This window comes from Ptychodera flava, chromosome 17 (assembly GCF_041260155.1).
Source record: "Ptychodera flava strain L36383 chromosome 17, AS_Pfla_20210202, whole genome shotgun sequence".
NCBI classification, from domain to species: domain Eukaryota; kingdom Metazoa; phylum Hemichordata; class Enteropneusta; family Ptychoderidae; genus Ptychodera; species Ptychodera flava.
The window spans coordinates 3,017,669-3,034,944 of NC_091944.1; the positions used below are offsets into that span (position 1 = coordinate 3,017,669).

At 37.1% G+C, this 17,276-nt stretch overlaps 1 protein-coding gene across 1 annotated transcript; it reads right to left on the reverse strand.

Moving 5' to 3' along the window:
• Positions 1 to 374: 374 nt before the first annotated feature.
• LOC139115156 (putative leucine-rich repeat-containing protein DDB_G0290503) lies at positions 375 to 13,105 on the reverse strand. The gene is made up of 3 exons (XM_070677070.1): positions 12,858 to 13,105; positions 3,070 to 4,864; positions 375 to 2,605 (listed from the first exon to the last, which is right to left on the reverse strand). The coding sequence occupies exons 2-3, from the start codon at positions 4,606 to 4,608 to the stop codon at positions 2,093 to 2,095; spliced, it is 2,052 nt and encodes a 683-aa protein (XP_070533171.1). The 5' UTR covers positions 4,609 to 4,864; positions 12,858 to 13,105; the 3' UTR covers positions 375 to 2,092.
• Between the last annotated feature and the right edge of the window lie 4,171 nt (positions 13,106 to 17,276).

Sequence of the window (17,276 nt, forward strand, 5' to 3'; positions counted from 1 at the left end):
ATTCGCTTGAAAAGCAGAAGATAGATTTACCACATCTCTTGTAATAACGGTTTGTTTTCCAACAGTCTGGCTGCCATTTTGAATGTAATGTATGGCAACATATGAGATATATGGCATGTACAGTGATATCGGAAACAACATATTTAATATTCATTTTGCAGTCTCCTGCAGTTCCGAAAGATTGAGTATTACGCAATATTTCAAAAAAAATTTTAGTTTAAGATGTTTACAACTGTAATCCAGAGCAAGGCACTTTACTCCTAAGTGCTCCATTGGGGTAGTGGGTTATGGGTACTAATCCTGTAAATGGGCTAGCGCCCTTTGGATGATGGACTAAAAAATACAACTGTAATCCAGGGGACCACAAAAACAAATAGAGGAAAAACTGTTTAGGCCCACTATGAACCAGATGCCTTTATTGTTAGATATGTTACATTGAACAAAAAGTTTGTCATCTACTCTTGAATATTCATATTAGTGTTCCTGTAGTGTGGTCGGAAGATTTGATTGACCTGTAGGGAATGAGATATGTGGAAGCCATTGTTGGTATACTGTAATATACACAAGCAAACTAGGAGTAAATAGTCTAAGAAATATGATATCAATGATATTTGTTCAGCAATACTTGATAAAGTCACTGAATATAGATTTGATATCGTAGTCGACAGCCCCTCTACAGCGTGCTCTAATAGCATAAAGTATACAAAAAGGGAAGGCAGCCAGCTTGCACTGCTGGTACTCTCTAATTGCCTGTGAAAACCTTCCACTTAAGTTCATAACGGCGCATAAAACGAAATGTTTTCACACACATGAAGAGAGGACTGGCTGTGGCAGCTGGCTTCCTGCCCTGTTTACATACACTATATCAAATACGCAGCAGACTACAATATCAGGTATAATTGATACACGTTCATTGATTTTATCAAGTACTGCTGAGCAGAAGAAAAGCTCAACCCTGGTGCAAGACCAAAACCGTTTTTTTTTTATAATGTTGATATTTCATAATTATGATATTAATATGATATTTCTTAGATTATTCACTCATAGTTCACGTATGTAATGTCAGCCATAGCTTTGGTTTGAAAAATTGATTTTTCAAAACAAAAGATTGTGTTTTGAATGTTTTGTCACTGAACTTGGTTGGGAAATGAAGGTATGCAGTAGTAAATAAAAAATCAATTTCCTCTTGTTTCTGCCTTCTAATTTGAAACTGCATGCTTTTTTGGTAACTTTTTTCTTGCTAAGTAATCAAAACTTATTTCAAACTTGAATTTTTTCCTGGAGAAATGTTAAGAGAAACAGAATAGATAGAGGAACACAAGTAAGCCCATGAGAAATGAAATTTCTTCAACCAACAAACCAAAGTTAATCACAGCACTCGTTTGATGAAGTCAAAAAAGAACAAATATGTTGGATTTGGTTCAGTTAAAACCACATAGTCTCCCTTTCCACCACAAGACATGCGGTGTCCTTCTGTCATACTTTGAATGTAGATGTTGGAATATACTACAAAGAGAAAGGGGTGAATAAGTATGTACGATCTATTAAATGGTCTGAAGTCAGTACAACGTACATCAGAAAGAATTGTAGATATATATATGCAATATCTCTGTATATCTCATTATTATACATTTACCATCAAGAACAATTGGAAGTTTGCATGCTCAAAAAATGCTGTCGGAATGCCCATTCTGTAAGATGTACCATTTCCAGGCATCATTCACCCCATGTGCAGTGCATTCTGTGGCTGCATCTGGTCGTTCAGTATTAACCATTTCAAGGGACCCATGGGACAATTGCCAGAATGTCTTGCACTCTGTACCTGTTCAGAAGTGCGTCCAAGACAGTGTGCCACTTGCGCTAAAAATCAGAAGAAAATTGTTTACATCACATGAATATGGTCTATACTCGGCCCATTTGACACCCCAGTCATGAATGTAAGATGTATAACAATAAGGTTATAACGAAAATTCCACAAAGGATGCACTTGGACATTGTCGCAGCGCATCGCCCTCCTCTTCACATCGGGCGATATGCTATGCCAATGTCCTCGTGCATCCTTTACGGTATTTTCGTAATAACCTCATATTATCTACTTTCTCTTTTTCTTAAGTGCCTCCACCATGGCTCGTCTTTGCACTTCAGTATAGTCCAGTATTGAGAAAAGGGCTCTCAGATTGGCCATGGGTTCTCTGTCGATCAAGTAATAGTAAATTGTACTGCGCAGTAGCTGGATGATGGCCTCTGGATCACTGTTGATCTGCCACCCTTGGCTGTAGATCTCATGCCGTCTTGTTTCCTTCAGCTTCTCCAACTCCTCCTCTGTCTTGTCAAGCTTCTTGAGAAGGCCCTTGTATGCTTTGTTCTGAGGGTTCTTGGCAGCTTCCAGGACCATGTTTTCCTCCATTTCCAGCTCCTGAGCCAGCTGTCCCTTTCTGTACATCTCCAGGTAGCGGTCTCTGTGAACCTGTTCCCGGTCTTCATACTCTTTCTTCATCTGCGCTATTGTGGCTTCCAGCTCAGCTATGGTGTTCTTATTCTCTGTGATGATCTGTTCAGTCTTCTCTTGCTTGCCTAGTATGGTGTTTTTGTCATCATTTGCGTTCTGTCAGTAACAAAATATGAAAAATTAGACTACTTTCTCAATCAAGTTGAATTGTGTTTCAAATATCTAACTACTTATTACAAAGTGCAATTTTGATATTATGAAAATATGTTGAAAATAACACATAATAAAATGTAATAGTAATACATCAATTCTTACATTTTACAACAAGGCTTCCATGCTCAGCCTATGGATGGGAATTTACCAGATTTATTATATCAAAGCAAATACTTTTCAGCACCCTACACCATGACCCTTAGGAGAGCCAATCAGTGTCATATTTTTCCAGGTCTCTGGGGTCAGGGGGCGGTGATCGTATTGATTACCTAGCCAGATGTAGCAGAACACTTGACGTTTGCAATCAGTGTACATGCACTCTCGGCCAGTCTGGTGAGCAACCGTCATCTTTCAGTAAATTCTTAAAAGCTAGAGGACTTGCTGACCAAAACCTAAATCCTACCCACCTGAATTTCGTCCTGCAGCTTTGCAGTATCTTCAGCATGCTTTTCTTTGAGCTGGCCCAAGTCGTAATCATGCAGCTCTTGCATCTCGGTAATCGTGTGGTCCTTCTCGATTGTCAGGAACTCAACTTGCTGCTGCATCTCTTCTGTCAGGTACTGTATCTCAATGTCTCTCTCCCTCACTAGCTGTTGGAGCTCCCTCACCTGTCGGTTCAGCTCTTTCACTTGTCTTTCTTTCTGCTGCAGAGGAGTCAAGTACTTCTCTGCGGGGGTTGCGCTGTACGGACTTGGTTCAACTTCGTAGGTAAATTTCAGTTTTGACGCATCTGTTGGAGAGTCCCGTTTGATGCCTCGTCCATTTGGAGTTTTTGAAATCTTCATATTATTTTGTTTCTCTGTGGGGCTCCTAATGGTAATAATGGAGTCACTGTCTTTCTTTCGTAATTCCCCTTTGCCAGGTGTGTTCAGTCCGAACTTGTAGTGCAAAGCAGCAAATTGCTTCTTGACTATCAAACTTTTCTGCGCATTTGTTAGTTTTTCTTCATCTTTTTCAAACATCACCCAGTCAGGCTTTCCGTCTTGTGATTTTACCGTACCAGATGAGTCAGATCCACTAGAAAGCATCTCTGAACTACCACCATTGCTGTGGCTTGCCTGGCCCGCCTCAAGGTAGTTCGGTCTTGGTGATTGCACCTTGCTTTTCCGAAATACAGGCTTTTGTGTCTTGCCATCATCATTTGGGACACAGTCCTTGTGGTAGTTTTTGTGAGATTTTGTTTCTTTACACTCAAAGGCATGTTGCTTCAAACTCTTTGATCTGTCATCATTGGCACTATAACGTCTGAATTTCACACCCCCATTGCTCCGCTTTGACACACTTTCCATACCATAAAAAATACCATTTTCATCTGCAGTTTTCTGGTAGGCTGTCTGTTCACGATCTGATTTAAAAACTGCCGTCAAACTCTCCTGACTTCTGTGTCTCTCAGATCTCTGCCTGTGTGCTGGAGAGGCCTCTGGTGTGGCAGACAGGGAGGGCATCTGACTTGCCTTGGTGCTCGTCATCACAGTCTCAACAGCTAGTCTCTGGAACTCTGTCTGGATACAAGCATCAATAATGTGAGACTCAGAATCCACAGCGTCATTCTGTTCAGGATCCACTGAGTCTTCATAATCAATGTGATCATTTTGGCAATCAACATTATTGTGATCACCAGACCAGGCTTCGCTGACATGGAAACCATCTGCAGGACTGACTGAAACACTCACATCAGACACGCCCTGATTCAAATCATTGGTGCCAATCTTCTCAAGACTGTCAATCGAATCATTTAAAGATGAAGATAACGTTTTTGCAGGCTCTCTGCATCCATCCTTGTCGATAACATTGCCATGATCGGATTCTAAATTAACATTTTCATCATCTAATCCGCATCCATTGAAAGGTACATGATCAACTTTGGAATCGTTAGGTTTGTCTAAGGTATCGCTGACTAAGGCATCAGAGGTTGCCATGGTAACTGTTCTGGTATCAGTTTTCATGAATGTTCCGGAAAGCCACCAAGATACTCTGGGATTTCACACAAAAGTAAACTGGTGTATTGAATCCATTCCCTTCCGTGTTACAGTATGTGTGTCTTCATTGTAAATTATAATTAGAGTCACGAATACGAATCACTTGTAATCAGCAATCTGTCTTCTTTACAGTGGAAATATTCAATGTCAGTCACTTGAGGGAACTTCAGAGAGCGTAAATGTTCTTCCCTGATTCAATACCAGATGTCCACGTCAGGTGTAGCTACAAAATAAATAAAATATACAGTTTAAAATACAAATCACAGTGGAGCAAGTGGGCAGTTCCAAAAACGTAATGAAAATATTTAACTCTGTAATTATCAAAAGAAAGTTTATTAAAATGAATTAAAGAAATAACAGTAGCAGGATGCTATTGACCTGCTGTGAAACTTTACATGTTATGCTGATTGCATTAGTTGTTTCAAAAACTGGGGAGTAAGATCAGAAAGTTATACTTGGCTTCAAGATGTATCTCAAGTACACCTCAGCATCTATAGAGTGTGAATGACACTTTCTCACCACACCTTTTGTCTGCTGTCAAGCTTTCAATATGCTCCCCCCCTCCCTCCCCCTTTCCATGGACTGTCTGCCAAGCATGGAACCAAGAAAAGACTCCATAGGTTGAGCTAGATCACACTTAGAGCACAAGATTGGACCACATAGCCAATATCAATGTATGGGGCTGTGAAAGAGTCTACACTAAACCATCCTGTGAATACACAGACAGAAGTTTACACTGTCTGAAAAGAAAGTCTAGTTCAACCATTTAGGATATGCAAATCAGTTACTGTACCTATTATTTAGAGAGCAAATATCACACTCTCTCATACAAACTCTATAGATTTGCAAATGAGTCATCTTTTTTCATGAAGGTCAAGTATAAACCTGTATTCGTACACAACATGTATGTAACAAATGAAAAAAACGAAAGACATAAAACAATAGATTGTTACAAATTAAGTGCCACCTTATAATGCCAAAGATCTAACAGAGCAAGTATTATGGACAAAATCTCCACAGGTTCTAAAAATGTTTAAAAAGGGAAAATCTTAAACTTCAATATTCAGTAATTCATATCTTGAAAAATTCAGAAGGGATGATTGAAACAAAAAAATGATCAGCTGTAGAAATAACAGTTGTTCAATGTACAAGTGGACCTGATCTGCACTTTTCAAACAATTCCAGCAGATACATTTATATGAATGAGTATAGAGATAACTAAATTGAAATTGGCAATTAATTGTTTTCCAATGATTGACCAAATGCTGCTGATCGTACATTGATATTCTTTGAAATTCTGAATTCAAACTTGATAACTTTAGAACTCAAAATCTTAGAAAACATTACCATTACTGCCAGACTGCTGCAATGACATGAAATATCTCATCACACGGAAAAAGGAAGCTACATCAACAACTAACTATATCTGTACACAAGCTGTCATTTACTGCAAAGATAATACTATATAAAACTGGCAGGAATATATCAATGCTTGTTTAGTGTTTGCCCTTTTGAACGTTTTGAGCTAAAAGCTATAATTTTAACACCAGAAAATGACTATCTGTAATGAAATCACCAGATATTGCAGTAAGAGTTGTTATAACTTTGAGCATAGCCATGCAGTACTCAATGTATACAGCAAATAAATTTGAATATGGTACAGTAATACCTGATACACTAGCAACTGTTTTATAGAGATCTTACAAGTCTTTGTTAATATGCAGCAATATAATGAACAGAATAAAAGGTTAAGTTGACTCACAGTACCTCAGACATTCTGTCTTCAAAAGCACAATATACCCAAGAATTCAACCCAAATATTGCAATGACCGATGTATCTTCCAAAATGGACAAGACACGTATGAAGATAGTGTGTTAATCTTCTCAGGAGTCTAAAGGCAACATGGTTGAATAGAACTGACTTTAAAAACATGAAGTGCATTTATACTCAAGGATTTTAGGCACCTAATTTGCATAAGATGTGAACCAGTGCATAACATTTCTGTAGGGAACATAAACTCTCCAAATAGTCATAAATCCAGGCATTTCATAGTCTCTTTGATTCAAATGACAAACTTATGATTTACACCACTATCTTGATTTTAAAGGTAATTTGTACACTATTTTCCAACAGGGCAATTCAATTCAACTCCCTCCACGTAACCTGCACATCCCTCTCTGACATCATGGAATGTGCCTATTGTGTGATATCCTGGATCAGACCATTGCTTGAATGCTTGTAGAGACTGGCAACTTTTTTTCAAACAAGAATGTAGTATATATAGTGCAGGGTATACATGTCAATCTACCTTTATGAAATTTCCTCATTAATGTCGTGGACAATGGAAGTTTTCAAAAAAGAGTTATCAAGTCATTATTCCTTTGTAACTCATTGTGTTTACTAATTGATGGCAAATTTTGGTGAAACAGTTTTGCTGTGCATTTTGGTCAGTTTGGAGAATATAACTTCTATGACACTAAGGGACCGTTCAGTTTTTACGGCGGCGGGGGGGGGGGGGGTCATCACTTTTTCACTGGTGGGAAAGGGGGTCACCACATTTTCAAAAACATAATACCTACAATAAAGTTCACTTTATGCCATGGCCATGATCGACCCTCTTTACCGGCGGGCCGCCTTCGGCGGCCCACTACAATAGATATACTTTATGTATATTACCCATGACCCTCTTTACGGGCAGACGCCTTTGGCGGCCCACTCCAATTAGGTTTACTTCATGCAATGGCCATGATCGACCATCTTTACCAGCGGGCCGCCTGCGGCGGCCCACTACAATAAATTGACTTTATTGTAATACCCCATGACCATCTTAACGGCCGGACGCCTTCAGCGGCCCTGTTCAGTAAAGTTTACTTCGTGCAATGGCCACGATCGACCCTCTTTTTACCAGCAGGCCACCTTTGGTTGCCCACTAGAATAAAGTTGACTTTACGTAATGGCCCATGACCCTCTTAACCGGAGCGCTGCCTTTGGCGAACCACTCCAATAAAGTTTATTTTATACAATGTCCATGGACATAAGTTGTCTATGGAAATGAAGTTAAAAATTGCCTTATGTCGTCCTTAAGTAACAGACGTTTGCATGGATGTGGCTGAGAAGTTTGTGCACTGGTATCTCTGCTACACGAATAAAGTGCGCCGCGTACCGGAGTTCAAATCCAAACCGTGTGGGTAAATTTGACATATGGGTTTTGGTTATTTTTCAGCGGGGGGGGGGGGGGGGGGTTCATCAATTTTTTGCGTCTGACAAAGGTGGGGTCATCATTTTTTCGCGAAAAATGCAGGGGGGGTCTTTATTTTTGGAACACCGGCGACAAGATTTGCCGGCCCCCCCCCCCCCCCCAGGCCGTAAAAACTAAACGGTCCCTAATGCCTCCTACTTTTGCTCTTGTGGGATAAATGCTGAGTCAATATGCTTTGGTCCATAAATTATGTTTCTTTTTCCAGGGTCTTATAGTAACTTTTAAAGTTTGCACAATATGCTCTTACTTATTGCAAGTAATTTTATCCACGTATCTGAGCAACTGCACAATAATGGCTTACCTCACTGGACAAAAAGCAAACTTGTGACAGTATGGTAGGTCTTTCAAATACCAGACAATTATACACTATAAGCTACATCACCATGGCAACAAATATGTAGATAAGCTATTCTCCATTTTCAATGCTTTTATGCTATTGCAAGCACCAAAGCATGTTTGCATGAAACTTAATTTATTTTATGCTCATTGGTTAACAATCTCAGTGCTTTAGCTTTAGTCTTAAATGGGATTCTGGTATTTTATACAGGCCAATATGCTCAGTTTGTCATGTTATAGTATTTAATTTAGATATTTTGTAAGACAAAGAATGTTAATGTAGTCGCAAAAGTCAGTTCAATAGTAGATGTTAAGAAAAAACTCATTGGCAATATTTTATAATTTTGTAATGAAAAGATATGTGACGTTGATGTCTGATTTTTCTTCAAAACTTTGAAATGTCGATATTATTAAATTTACTAGGTTAACCACAGTTCACAGCAATTTCCTCGCACAAAAGATGATAAACTCATTGTGGTTTAGAGCTTTGCAATATCACAATTATAATTGTGATAAAGAAAATTTTAAATGTATCTTGTTGAACAATGTTGTCAATATCATTGCACTTCAAATATATGAAACCTCCAATGTAGCACATGTATGACACTGAAAGCAAGTGTCTTCCTTTTACTTGTTTAAAATAACTGTATACATTCTCATGGCAGGGAAAAAGTATGGCCAGGTAGTACATGCCTTGTAACTGAAAGACTTAAAACTTACGCTCATACTTTCCGTACAGGAACTCTAAACTGCTCCCTTTTGAAATCAAGAATAAAAATTAGGGGTTGCCATACAAAATTGTTCACCAGAGAAAGAAGTTACTGAATATATCTCAAAACTTGAAATTTCAAAATGGCTTCGATCCATGTGTTAATTCTTTCTTGCAATATTTTCATTTTCCAATAACAATCGGTGAAAACTACTCCATGTACTTCAAATAAAACCCAACAAGTGGTAGACCAAAGTATTATTGTAAAGGTTTGAGAATCTGAATAAGTGTCCCTAAAGCACACATTTTACCTTAACCCTCTGAGTGCTGTAATTTTTCCCTCCAAAATTTTGGAGCAACATTTCACAAATTTTTAGGATTTTTTCTGTAATTTTTTTGATAATTTTAAACCAAATAGACATCACATTTCATTGTTACAGTTTTTTTATCAAAATTTTGGCAAAAATCTGAAAAAATTGACTAGGATATATTTTTGAAAGGCGGCAAAATTGACTTTGGCACTCAAAGGGTTAAAGATTAGATTAAATTTGCTTCGTGATGGAAATTATGGGTTCCTTCATTGATGCTGAATGATATTCACTGTATCAGAAATAATTCACATCGGCAAAATTGTGGCCTGGGTTCATTGTGACTATTTCCACAAAAATACAGAACAAAAGAACACATTTCTATATTTCACTGAAGTGGGTAATGTTTAGTCACTCTGGAATTTTCATCATCAGAAAGATCTAGAGCGATATGTAATAAACGTAAAATAGCTTCTCCAAGGTAATCAACATTGTAATTGAAAACCTTGATTACAAGGGCCTATCCCATCTTTATGTTTCATTGTGTAAAATTAGAGAATTTTTCAGCAACATTTGTGATGAAACATTGTGCACAAAATTTTTATATTGAAATAATACCACAAGAGCACAATAAACACCAATAGTTTTTATATCTACAATCAAATATTTCAGAATTCTCTTGCCATTATTTAGCAAGGCTTATCCAGTTCTGCCATGAAATCTGATACCTTGTGATATTCTGTTATATTTCTAGTTTTTTTCATCTCTTTTTGTTTGTTTTATTTTGTTGACATTACTTTGGTTTTAAAAGTCTGCATTTATTTCTGAGCTGAATAAAATGTCTAGCATAGAAAAGTGATACACTGTAACAAAATTCATCATTATTAAAAATAATAGTGCAGCAAAGAAACACGATCCACAGATTTGATGAAGATTTATTCATAGTGCATAAGACAAGCATAAGTGTGGAGCCATCAATATCTGTAGAGGTATTATTACACTTTCAAGCAGGTACATCAGCAGTTGTATATCACACATCGACTTTGACCTTTTGCACTATATTCTGACATCTGCAAATATTTCAATTATTAATAATATCTGGTTAAATTCAGTCCATTTTATGGAAGTTATAATACACTTTGCCTATAATATTCAGTCTTTTTTGACAGTGATATTTGATTCTGTTATGGAGATTGAAATTTCCTGGCAGTCGGTCAGTATTACTAGTTATCCCTCATCAATCATTTTAGATCATCAATGAATTTGAAAGATGTCATTGTTTAAGTGAGGGACTCATCGAATTCCCACTGCTTGTATTGCGTCAATGAACGTCATAGAAAAACATAAAAACCAGAATTAATGCCTCAGTTTCATACGTAAGGCCAAGAAAAATAAAAAGATTGTTTCTCATCCTCGCGTGCGTCAATTCAGACCTGCCACATCAACCTTAAATTTTTTTAAAAAACAGAACTGTAAACAAAATAACTGACACTAACATTCCATTCAGAACTGTACATATATGTCACTGTTATATTAAGCTGTCAACACTGTGTATCGCTGTGCTTAAAGTCAAACTTCAGAAATATTGCTACAGTGTATACAAAAATACTGAAGCAATACTGTTGTACATTTATCTCTGCGTGCATTCCTGTGTTGTCTCCATGTTTTTTTGCGCGTTCTTGTTGTTTAAAAAATTTTAAAAAAATTGAGAGAAAAAAAAACTGCGTCACTGCATCATTTTTGCAATATGTCTTGGATGAGAAACAAACTTTTTATTTATCTTGGCCTAACCATGACTTTTTTCTGTTAAAGTGATGGCAGGGATCAAATCTCAAAGATGAAGATTGAAATAATAAAAGAATTGATGTAGAGAAAAATAATTTATAAACCCAAGGGAATGGGTTAATCATTAACATTTGTGTAGGAATAAAGCATGATATTTGGTAAACCTCAACAAACATTGCATCTCATGTGAGGGAAGGAGATATGTACATGTAAAATCATACCATTTGAGTCAATATTGTGGAATGGCATTTAGTTTTTTTAATTCCTGAAAAAAACGTACCGCAATAAATTCAGGAATAGATTTACTTGGCTTTTGTCCATAAATAACTAAGATACATTGATTTAAATTCAACAAAATCTTATCAAATCCTCAAGAGCATGATTCCATTTCCACATCTGTGTTCTTGTTACGCAACAAGACCATTCACTGATTTCATGAAAATCACAAATCATAGACAAACACACACGTATGACTTTGCCAGGAAATTACTCAGAAACTTAAAACACACAGTATATTTGAATAAAATATCTGATGATGGATAAGTTACGTATACCATAAGCTTTTTCATTACCAGATTTGCTTCAACAAGGACAAATAATTGACTGTATAAATCCAGAAAAATATTTAGGCAAACTGAAGGAGTTTGAAATGGTTAAGATAAGGATAAATTATGGTATGTAAAATTATATTTATATTATTGTGTATTCAAAATCATGTTTGCATTTTGGCTGGTATTCAGTTCATGAAAATCAAAAGTTAGAAACTTGGAGAGGATGTTTAATTTGCATGATCCAGAGAGCTCCAAAAATCTGTTATCATCAGATCACAACATCTTAAATTAGTCTGATACTGATGCCTTCAAGATGAAAATTTGATGTGCATGCACACTGTATAATCCTCACTCTGTGCACAAAATTCAAATATTTACAAAACAGGCTTTAGAAAATAATATACTGGTTAATAAGTGTTTCTGTTTACGTAAAAGATCATACTAGCATGTCACATTGCTATGGTATGCACAGTGCATTTTGGAATTCAGAAATGGAAAATTCTGTCTCAAATGAAGACTAAAGCTTAGAACCCAGCACATTTTCTACAAATAATTAAACAATTGTATCACCATGTATTCAGTATGAGAGGAAGAGATTGGTGAATAATTGCACATCCACCCTGTAATTGTCATGTTCAAATAATTGAAGATATCATAACCAAGAGGACTGTGTACATAATTACTTCTCTGCCGACAAAGACGTATGCATGTATTTTTTTCAAGAGGTACTGAACAGTTACATAGTCTTGACTTAAAAGAAATTAGAATAATTGTGAAAATACAAGGATTTTAAACTGTAACACATGGTAACATTGTATCTGATAAATGATTATTTATCATCATGGAGAGAAATTTTAAAGAAATTTCCTTGACCCTGCAAAGCATTCTTTCTACTCTTTCTAAGGAAAATCAAATTTTCATCCTTCTCGTCAACAAATTAAAAAAGAATTTAAACTCAGTGAAAACAGTAGATGTCACATTCATTACTTCTGCGACAATTATGACTTTTGGTGTCAACCATATAGAAGCACGCATGTAGTAACTTACCGAGACGGCAATTTCCTCCATTTTACATCTTTCTTGTTAAATATCAGGAAATCACATTCATTAAATATTTATTGAGACATTCACAGAAAACCCATCAATTTGAAGGCTAAAATTACAGGACGAGTTGTAATTTATGAAGTCATAATAACATGAAGCCATGAGGTTTCTGAAAATAGCACAATCATGTCTAAGATTAAAATGCCATGTATCTTGTACTCACCTTTGATAACAAGATGCAGATACAGTACCATTCCATCTGAAATTGTTTAAGCTGTAACCGCAATCACTTGAAATTGAGAAGCTTCCGGAGAATTTCATCCCATATTTTGACCATTTTCATCTTTCTCTCTCTGCTCTCCCGGTGAAATTGAGACACCCAGCCTGTCTAGGCATTGCCTATGATATTAATTCCCTGTCATGTCGCTTGCAGCTATAAATATTCAAATTAGGTAGAAATGTGGGCACGCTTTTGAAATATACATGTAGAGAGGTTGGGATGGGTGTTTCCATTTTAAGCGTAGGTGTGGATGACGTTATTGTTCCAATTATAAGCAGGAAGTGTGCTACATGTCCACAAAGAAACATATGTTTTGGTCTCTGATTTTTGATAAAATATTTCTTGTCATAATTTCTTGTAAAACAGATGTAAATGTTGAGAATATTGACGAATTTGTCAAATAAAGTCACTGAAATGGTGTCAGAAATGTCAGGTGTGAGAATCCATTCATGGACATCAATTTGAGGCAAACAAAGGGTTTCCTGTATGTAACCATTACACCTGCACTGCCAATTAGATACACAGCCTCACCTATTTAAAATGGAATAGTCTTCACACAGCCATTGTGCATGTTATTTATTTGTCAATAACAGGGTTACAACAAATAATTGTATTATCAGCCTCATCAAATTTGCATAATCTGTTGTTAATTAGTTATCATTAGCCAATTAAATTCAATGACCTTTGCCCTACCAGTCCACATGGATGATATTTTACTCTACAAGACATAGGATCTGAGTTAGACTTGGTTCAAGTCGGTGTGAATTTTAAAAAATAAAATCATTTATAATAGTTTCTTTTGTGTCTCTCCTATTCGTACAAACCTATCCGGAATTTGGCAGCTCACGCCAGGTTTTCCCAGCGATGAATGCGTCACGTTTGAGTCTGCGCAGTAGTGAGTTAGTTTCTGCCGGATTCACCGGTGATTCCGGGTGAAACTCCGCTCACGGTCCCTCCACAAAAGGACCGTGCTCCGCTGTATAGCGTTCACTCCACTCATCGCGTCCACTCACGCGCGCGTTTCACATGAAAGCAAAATACAAATCATTGCGTTCACTCCACTCAAACATTCACAAATCACAGACTTGAACCAAGTCTAGATCTGAGTATGTTTCCCTGATATTATCCATGTTGAAGCCAATTTCAACACCCTTTGGTCATAAAGGCAAAATTATGACTTAAATTGTTATCTGTCTTTGGTAAATACAGTACTGCAGTAGGAAACATTTTTTGCTCACAATTGTCCTTCAAGAAAACAGCAAATTGTGGTAATTCCTTTGAATTAATTGTTCAAAATGCCAATGTGTAGAGTCTGCTGTTTAAAACAGGGCAGATTATATCACTGGAAAAGTGTACCAGTATATTGTTTTTATCCAGCTCAAATGTCAGCAGGACCAGGTTGCCTATTTTTAATTTCAAATCAATATATCCAAATCCCAAACAGAATGCATTCTGGAAATTTTGTACATCCAAATTATTCTTTTGGCCAAATCCTCCCTTCGACGAAAAAGAATTTTTATTCTGAAACAATTTGTATTTGCATTTGATTTCAAGATGTGGTGTGTTGTATCTCATACTGAGTAGAATGGTGAAGAAAATATTTAAAAAGTGAACTGCTTAGTTAATTCCACATTCCGGCTTTATTCATACACTACTATAAAGACAACTGAAATGTCAATGATAGGCTGGGGAGCATCCACCTTAGGTAATTTATATTCCAAAAACACTGCAAAAGCTAGACTTAATTTCAAGATTGTAAGTTGAATCATATTGTTAAAATAAAATATGATGTTGATATTGCCATTTGTGTCCTGTAAATTAAGAAAACTTGTACTTAAAAGGATGGAATACAATGAATTATTAGATGAAAATAATTTGCATCTTAACTAAATACATTTAAACAATAGGACCCTCAAGAATTATTATATATGTATATTGGGATTCTTTGATTCAAAAATTTTGAACAAAGATACCCCAACTACATCTGGCCAAAGCATGCCATATCAAATTACCTTTGTAGGTATCTCTGACATGTAATATGTTCAAATGAATGAAAAATAATAGTGCTGAAAAATATTAGTTTTATCTGAAATGAGACATCATACAACAGAAAAAATAATGAACTACCCAGTTAACAGTGATCAGATCATTTCCTGGTAAAAATGAAATAATTGTAGATTGATGGAGAAAAATCATTATGAGAAATAAATTTATGAAAGGCAGATATGGAGAAATAAAATGACTTTGGGTTGAATTAAAAGCAGTGGAATTATCTTTCAAACAATGAAAAATAGTAGGGCTGTCTGAACCATAGCAGAGATTTTCAAAGATTACACTATAAGCTTTGTGGACTAAGAAAATGTCAGTATCTAATATTTATGTATGGGGTAATTTTGGCTTTCCTCTGCCGATAATGCTAACCCTAAAACCAAAAATCCTCCAAGCCCTCAAAATCTAGGTTTAACAAGCTTTTAAAATTTGTATGCTGAGGTAGATTGAAGCTGTGTATAGATGTGACCGGGTCAGGATTGTACAGGCATTACTAATGAAAGCTATACAGGACATTACCATATTCAGGTAAATATTGGGAATAAAAAACAGAATTATGAAGGAAATAATTGTGCCATCTTCATTATCAACTTACGTCCTCATTATTGTTCAGTGTAAGTAATTGTTAATGCGTACTAAAAAAATAATCATCACTGAATGAATAGCCGTGTCATCTTTACCAGGTACCATCAAGATACCGGGATATAGGTGTTGATGCCCCTATCTACCCACAGTGCCCTGGATGTGTTAGGTACCATCATCTTTTTCCAAACCTCCATGGTGTGATGGTATGACGACATCAAACCCTCCCAACCATTGCTCCCTTCATGAGTTTCATATTACAATTGTCTTGGAAATTCAACAGTATAGTCCTACATTTGATTAGTACCGTGAGTCATGTGACCCATTCTTAGAGACTGATAGGTTAAGCGTTTGCTGCATGGGAAATTAGGAATTTGCTCAAAAGGGTCGGTATAACCTGAAAGGGGAGAGGTTAAAGGTCAAACTAGATAAGTCTCATGTAATTATTCAAAACTGAGGACATACAATTACAACAATTTTGAAATCTGAGAATTACAAATTCCATCTCTCTTTTAATCTGACCTTTTCTCTACACTCACATCTTTTTCCTCCTTTGGCCAGCATGGTTTACATGTATGCAAGATTTCTGTCAATTGTTTGCAATTTCTTGACAAGGAATTGGTCATCAAGGCAACTTTTCTGTTTAACTGTAGCAAGTTAATTTCGGTAATATGTAAAGCAGACTCTCTTCCTAAAGCGCAGTGGTCGTCGCGCTGCGCATCCTCCTGAGGGGGTCCCCCTCTGTTGTAAACAAATCCAAGAACGCCGCACATGTTACCGGTTGATTGTAATGTTTGCGATATTGCCGCTTGTTAAAATGGCGGCTGATCTGTCACAAGCAGTACCAACTATCCAAATGTAACATGCAATAAAAGGTCAATTAATCTAAGTTAAATATCTGCTGAATATTGAACAATGATTGCACGCTGGATTGAGATCACATTTGCTCATGATTTTCTTGAATCATTTGAATGGGGCTCGGCTACTGTTATCGCTCAAGCTATAGAGCTAGACGTACGCATGTAAGCTTATACCGTACGCCAACAGACTATCAACGACCGGGCTCTAGTTTTCGACATCGCTAGCAAGGACGAGAGCTTTCATTTCAAGAGGCCCGACAGGAGTACAAAGACAACAACCCAAACTACAGAAATCTACAGCTCGCAGAGCAATGCCCGCTGCAGCAAGAAGCATCTCTGCATCTGTTCCGTTCCGTGGTCTGTATGAACGTCCGTGTCAAACCGGGTATATGACGCGCTACACTCGGCTGTGGAGAATCCAACTCGACTACAAAGTTTACCCCGTTTGGGGGTGCAAACGAGAATTCCGAGTACAGGTATCAAGTCAAGCAAAGGACCTTTCATAGGTCTTCTTGTTATGTGGGGTTATCTCACTTGAAAGAGGATTCAGACCTACAATCAGGAGGTACAACAACGAAGTTTGCCCAGCACCGGTAGGCCTACACCAGCTAGCGGTTGGATCACTGCCATGACCGTGCACAGGACCGGGGCACAGGATCTCTCGATACGTCTATGCACGGTGTAGCCGTGCAATTTTCCTGCCAAATGCCGCGAAAACCCGCTCGTTTTGTCTATTGTTTCCTGTCATTTACCATTTCTTACCACGTAATACTAGGAGAAGTAAGACATTGTGATCAGCAGTTGGTTGTGGGCCAAGTCGTAGCGGGCCGGTACGTTGTGGGACCGGATTCTCTATATCCGTGTACGTCAA

Excerpts from the sequence above, each read along its gene's own strand:
- LOC139115156 (XM_070677070.1), bottom strand. The coding sequence starts at position 4,608 with ATGAAAACTGATACCAGAACAGTTACCATGGCAACCTCTGATGCCTTA. Across the intron at positions 2,606-3,069 it reads AGCTGCAGGACGAAATTCAG|AACGCAAATGATGACAAAAA; the intron begins GTGGGTAGGATT and ends TGTTACTGACAG.